The sequence below is a fragment of the Populus alba genome, chromosome 17 (genome assembly GCF_005239225.2).
Source record: "Populus alba chromosome 17, ASM523922v2, whole genome shotgun sequence".
Lineage (NCBI taxonomy): Eukaryota > Viridiplantae > Streptophyta > Magnoliopsida > Malpighiales > Salicaceae > Populus > Populus alba.
The window spans coordinates 109594-116571 of NC_133300.1; the positions used below are offsets into that span (position 1 = coordinate 109594).

Here is a 6978-nt window from a genome sequence, read left to right on the forward strand (position 1 = left end):
TTTAATTAAAGATATTTTTTAAATTAACTTTTTTTTTTTTTTTTTTCTGTTTTCATTGGTTGTTTGCCATTTCTCACAACAGACTCTTCTTAGAGCTTGGCGGAGATAATGGAAAAACTTGGTTTTTTTTTTTGTTTAAAATATATTAAAATAATTTTTTATATATTATATTTAATATTAATATATCAAAACAATAAAAAATTACTAAAAAATATTAATTTAAATTTTTTTATTAAAAGAAAAAAAATTACAAACTTGGAAAAGTGCCTTCCAAGAACACTCCCTAAAAGTGCTTTAGCAATGAGGCCATATCTGTGTTGTTTCACTTACAAAACCAGAAACAACGATATTCTATAGCATACACACATCTGCTGTTTCATTTTGTTTCTGCTGACTCCAGCTCAATGCTATCTATCATCACCTTAATTAGCATCGACTAGTTAGTTGAGCCAACGACTTAAGATTTTCGATGAGTTTTTCTTGTTAGAGAAATAATATAAATCATATTTTAAAAATTTATCTAACAGTTTATATTATTGAGTTGAGATGGTTCCTTGACACTCTCCTAAGAACCGTTAACATTTGGAATGCTTGAAGCATCGTTGGCCTTTGATCTAGAATGGGATGAATACAGCTAGATGCGATCTTCAGAAAATGAAGTATTTCACCATCAAATCCTTGACCAAGAAGAGATTTATCAACAGCATGATAGAAGCCAGAAGAACTGCTCGATAGATGAGCGATTCGTTCAAACAAATTCTCCTTTAGAGTGTGAGATGATTTACTGTTATGGTCAGGATCATGAACTGCAATTAGCTCAAGAAGAAGAATACCAAATTGATAGACATCCTGCTTGATCAATTCCACTTCACCTATCTTACTACTTGCAATTAAGCCCTTGTCATTTGATCTCCTGTGCATTGCCCCTCCAAAATTTGATATCTTCGGTTCAAAATATTTATCCAGCAAGATGCTCCTTGAGCATATGTCAAGATGAACTAGTAGGAAGTTGTTAAAATCATGAAGCCATGCCAAGCCTCGGGCTACTCCGATGGCGATTTTAACCCTGACATGCCAGTCCAGTTTTTCAGCGTTGCATTTCACAGGATGTAACCAATCATGAAGGTTCCCATTTGGCATATATTTGTACACCAAAAGCCTTTCCCTGGATTCTATGCAGAATCCCAGTAGTGGAATTATGTTCATGTGTCTGAACTTGGCTAGAATTGTTAGCTCAGACCTGAACTGTTTCCCTAAAGGTTGAGAGTCATGTAATCTCTTAACTGCAGTGAAACAATCATAAGGGTGCGCTGCCCTGTACATTGTCCCCATCCTTCCGACTCCGATGACATTGTCTTGGTCAAAACTGCGAGTGGCAATATTGAGTGCCGCGAAACTTGTTCTTGTAACCTTCTTCTCCAACTTCGAATTCTGTTGATGAAATCACCGAAGAGAATTAGTGAAAGATGAACAACGCTATTTTACACAAAAAAATTGCTAATTATAATTATTCATAAGATTGTCATTTGTCCAGGAGCCATAACAAAGTGCAAAATGATCTCAACAGTTTACATGCACAGAATGAGAGAGTTGACCACTTTGCTGCCTCCATAACTGAGCTCCACAGCTGGTAATGTTAAAAGCTACAATCCAGATTTTTCTATCATCACTGCCCTTCTCCCTAGATCTAGAAACCTCATGAAAATGTCTCGAGAACTTTCCTCTAAAAAATCTGCTCATCCTTGTCCAAATTAGACGAGTGTCTAAGAAGCACTTAGACTATCATATCACCGACATAACATTCCGATAACTACCCTTATTTTAGATGGATCGAAGGCAAACAATAGGATACAAAAACAATTATGATTGAAACAGCAGATAATGCATAACCAACCACAAATCCACTTTTGAACGAGTGAAACAAAATTCTTTTATGTGTCCTTGGCAGGGTTTTGAAGGCCTACCACTAAGTCCAGGGTTGATTTCCACCTAGAAGTTACTATTTAGAATCAAAAATATTTTCCTCGCAATACCAAAAAATTATCAAATACAAACAAAAACACTAACATAAATTTTTTATCAATAGATTGTAATGAACTTTACCGACAAAGTATTCTCTCTATGAATCAATCAGTAAACACCGATGGAAATTTTTTTCTCAATATACATCAAGGAATTATAGTGAGAAAAGAAAAACACTAACATAAATTTCATTGTTTCAATAAAGTGAAGTTTCCAAATATGTTTAATGGAAGCCTATGATTTATGCATAGTTTGGAAGGTTTAAGGTTAATATTAACTTAAATATTATTATTATTATTATGTTAATTCGGTTAGTTTATTAATATTAATGAAACTTTTTTGTTACAAATTTTAACTACACAGAAAAATTTGAATAGGATATAGCTGAAAATGTTTTGATTAGAAAAAAATATTAAGTAATAAAAATTTAAATGAAAGTTGTTGTATGGTAATTTTATTCAATAAAATAAAATTTTATGTTGCTTGTGATTGCTATTTATATTATATTGTGTTGTTTTGTTTGTGTCACTTGTGTGGTACTTTAATTAAGGACGTGAACTAGAGGTTTCTCTCTCTTTTTTGGGCTATTTCTGTGTAATGAGTTAATGTTTTGGTCTGTGATCTATTCAATTAAGTTTTGCAACGATCCATGGTCTTGGCAACTGAAGAATATGATTTATCCTTAATAAAAGCAGCTACATATATCGTCTTCATAATAATAATAATAAAAAAGCTAGCAAGAAACTAAAAATATGATGATGAAATGAAAATCTTATGGGGATACCTGCACGTTGGCTTCCTTTCTCTTCTTCTCTTGCCTTTCCATCAAAGATGTCATCATTGGTGTCTTCATCGTCACCTCATTCCCTTTCCTCTTGATGAGACGAGCCCAAGGCACACAATAGGGCAAGAAAATGGTTAAAACGGAAACCGAAGAGAAGACATAACCTATTACAAACCCACTTTTGAGTGAAGATATCAACTTTTTCCGATGTTCATGATCATCACCCCCGTGGTCGTTGTCTTGTGAAGAACTGTATCCATTGCCGGCAACACTGAGGATATGAATCAAAAGAAGAGCAATTTTTGCACCACCCACAGCCATTTTGTACGTAGATAGCAAAACAGCAGCAAATAACAAGAGATCCTTCAAGGTTTAAGCTCACAAAGTGATCTAGAAGCTCTTAATTTTCTACAGCATTTTGTTAGATAAAAAGAGAACAAGAGATCATTCAAAGTTTAAGCTAACAAAGTCTTGAAGCTCTTAATTTTCTACAGCATTTTGCTAGATAAAAAGAGATCATTAATTGAACACGTTGAGGAGATGCATTGATTTGTTAGTCTATTTCTTCAAGTCAAGAAGCCAAGTGATCTCCTGCATCAAATTCCAAGTTCATGATGGGACAGTACATCAAGAGAGAATGGATGGCCTTATAGGACTACAAGTTCCCCGAAAGTGTGGGAAAACAAATTAGTCAAAAAAGTTTAAGTCCTAATTTATAACTTCTTTGTCTAGACTTATTTTTCTTCTTTTTTTTCTTGTTTTTATTTTTTTTCCAATAGAAGTATTTGCACGTCAGTCAACTTAAATGTTAATTGAGATTAAATTTTAAATCCAAGGAATTTTAATAATATTTAGTATATTTAATAATTCTTTTTTATTGTGATTTCGAAGTTTAAATTAAAATAGAAAAAAAACAAAGAAGGAAAACTTCCTCAACTTTTATATCAATTTTTTTTAATGATTGCTTTCATATAATTTAAAATAAAAATCTCATCGATTTTCACATTTATGTTTTGAAGATTCATTTTTATCGATGGGATTTCACCAGAAAATTTGTCGTAGAAACATCTTATTTGTTCCCTGTATTTAATTCAAGATTTATCTAAAAGTGATTGGTATGGAAATAAATAAGCTACAAAGAAAAAATATGCATTGACTTGGTAGTCTATTTCTTCCATTCAAGAAGCCAAGTCTTCCTGCATCAAGTTTATGGGACACGTAATTAAAGAGAGAATGGAAAATGGCCCTATAGGACTCCAATTTGCACGAAAACGATTAAGTCCTGATTTATAGTTTTTTGTCAATTAATATAGACTTATTTTTCTTCTTTTTTTTTCAATGGAATTATTTGCACGTCAGTCAACTTAAATGTTAATTGAGTTTAAATATTTAATCCGAGCAATTTTAATAGTACTTAGTGTATTTAATAATTCTTTTCCATTGTGATTTCAAAGTTTAAACTAAAATTAAAAAGAAAAGAAAAGAAAAACAACTTCCTCAACTTTCATATCAATGATTTAAATTTAAATTTAATTTCTTATCAAATGATTTAGGAATTAAATTCTTAAAAAGCAAGTAAAATATTCATATCCTTTATTTTTCATTTCTTTATTGAGCACGTTGAGTCCACGAATAAAAGATGCATTGATTTGTTAGTCCACAAATTTATTAACTTATTTTAATAATTACAAAATGTTTTCTTCTAGGATATGAATCGAAAGAAGAGCAAGTTTTTTGAAGATAGAAAAACAGCAGCAAATAACAAGGTTATATCTCACTATTAACTACGGACCGCGTCCACAGTTCCAAAGTCTGTCATCCCAATGGACAAGTCCAGTCTAAGTTAACTTAGTAGTGTTTCAAGAAGGATCAGGTGGAACAAGTGACTCGAAAACCGCGTCAGATATCATTTATTTATTATATGATCTTTTGAAGTACGGTAACATTTACAGTTTAAAATATATTTTTTAAAAAATAAATTAAAATAATATTTTTTTTATTTTTAAAAAATTTATTTTTTGACATTACTACATTAAAATAATCTAAAAAAAGTAAATTATTTTTTTAAAAAATATAATTTCAATGACATTACCAAACATTGTCAAATAAAAGTGTTATAAAATTAATTTTAGTTCTTGTCAAATTTCTTAAAAAATAAAGTTTCATTTTATTTCTTGTAATTTCTTTAAAAAATATTTTAGCTTCTATATTTTTATTTTCATTTACAAATTGGTCTTTATTTGATTTTCTTTTATTGTTGTTTCTTATTTAAATCTATAGTTTAGTCCTTATAATAAAGAGGTTCTTAGAATTAGATCCCTAAATGATTACCCGAAATCATGAAATAGTTCATTTTATTAACAAAACACTTATTTAGCCACACCACTATTCATTTTGATAGTGTTTTTTTTTTTTTTAATTTAACCCTTCACCATCCCGGTCTTCTTCTTTTTCTTGTTTTTTTTTCTAGTTTTTTTTGTTTTGACAATTGTGCTTTATAATATTTTTATATATATTATGTTATATACTAGTCTTATAAATTTATATGAAGGATCTTGTAAAAAGATAAGATAGATTAGAGATAACGATGAAGATTTTGATGAGAAAAATTGATAAATTAAGTAATGAAATGATTAGTAACCATGTATTGTTGCTGAAATCCCATGTGGTGTTACTTTAAGTATCCATGAGGGTCTATCATAGAATCAGTCTCAGTAGCACTAGTTACGGTGAAAGTAGCTAACAAGGAGAACATAAAAGAGTAGATAAAAAATAAATTAGCCATTCGGATTTCAGACTACAATGGAATGGTTGGAATGACCAAAAATGAGAAATAAGAACCATAAAAACCTACTTAAAAGGAAATTTGAATTGAAATCTCTTTTTGTTTCTGAAATCTCCAAAGAGAGCATTTATTCTTGAGCGTAGAGGTCGAAGGTGGCAGAAACTCATTTTAGTCCCTGTAGTTATAGAAACATCTTATTTGTTCCCTGTATTTAATTTAAGATTTATCTTAGAGTGATTGGTATGGAAATTAATAAATAAGCCACAAAGAAAAGATGCATTGACTTGGTAGTCTATTTCTTCAATTCAAGAAGCCAAGTCTTCCTCTATCAAATTCCAAGTTTATGGGATACATAATTAAAGAGAGAATGGACTACTATTTCCTCGAAAAAGGTTAAGTCCTGATTTATAAGTTTTTATCAATTAATATAGACATATTATATTTATTAAGACCTTAATAAATATAATTTGAACCGGCTGGACCTAAAGCCCAGATCCAGACCACTCTATTTTTTTATATATATATAAATTAGGTCGAGTCCAATCAACATGGGCTAGATTGGACCCAGCCGGCCAGCTTGTTCTCTGGCCTAAAGCCAAGTCTTCCTGCACCAAATTCCAAGTTTATGGGACACGTAATTAAAGAGAGAATGGACTACTATTTCCACAAAAAAGGTTAAGTCTTGATTTATAAGTTTTTGTCAATTAATATAGACTTATTATATTTATTAAGCCCTTAATAAATATAATTTGAACCGGCAGGACCTAAAGTCCAGATCCAAACCACTCTTTTTTTTTTTAGATCAGGTCGAGTTCAATCAACATGGGCTGCATTGGACCCAGCCGACCAGCTTGTTCTTGGGCCTAAAGCCAAGTCTTCCTGCATCAAATTCCAAGTTTATGGGACATGTAATTAAAGAGAGAATGGACTATTATTTCCACGAAAAAGGCTAAGTCCTGATTTATAAGTTTTTGTCAATTAATGTAGACTTATTATATTTATTAAGCCTTTAATAAATATAATTTGAACTGGCTGGACCTAAACCCCAGAACCAGACCACTCTTTTTTTTTTTTTTTTTTTACATCTGGTCGAGTCCAATCAACATGGGTTGGATTGGACCCAACCGGCCAGCCTGTTCTCTAGCCTAAAGCTAAGTCTTCCTGCATCAAATTCCAAGTTTATGGGACACATAATTAAAGAGAAAATGGATTGTTATTTCCACGAAAAAGGTTAAGTCCTGATTTATAAGTTTTTGTCAATTAATGTAGACTTATTATATTTATTAAGCCCTTAATAAATATAATTTGAACTGGTTGGACCTAAAGCCCAAATCCAGACCACTCTTTTTTTTTTTTTAGATCTGGTCAAGTTTAATCAACATGGGCT

General features: G+C 31.1%; 1 protein-coding gene across 1 annotated transcript; it reads right to left on the reverse strand.

The window, feature by feature from the left end:
* Nucleotides 1-222: 222 nt before the first annotated feature.
* LOC118056079 (probably inactive leucine-rich repeat receptor-like protein kinase At5g48380) lies at nt 223-3306 on the reverse strand. The gene is made up of 2 exons (XM_035068183.2): nt 2807-3306; nt 223-1431 (listed from the first exon to the last, which is right to left on the reverse strand). Exons 1-2 carry the CDS (start codon nt 3125-3127, stop codon nt 529-531), a joined length of 1224 nt encoding a protein of 407 aa, XP_034924074.2. The 5' UTR covers nt 3128-3306; the 3' UTR covers nt 223-528.
* Between the last annotated feature and the right edge of the window lie 3672 nt (nt 3307-6978).

What these genes read in the sequence shown, in the direction of transcription:
- LOC118056079 (XM_035068183.2), bottom strand. Translation starts at nt 3,127, where the DNA reads ATGGCTGTGGGTGGTGCAAAAATTGCTCTTCTTTTGATTCATATCCTC. An exon ending in GAAAGGAAGCCAACGTGCAG is followed by an intron (nt 1,432 to 2,806) that starts GTATCCCCATAA and finishes TTTCATCAACAG; the next exon opens with AATTCGAAGTTGGAGAAGAA.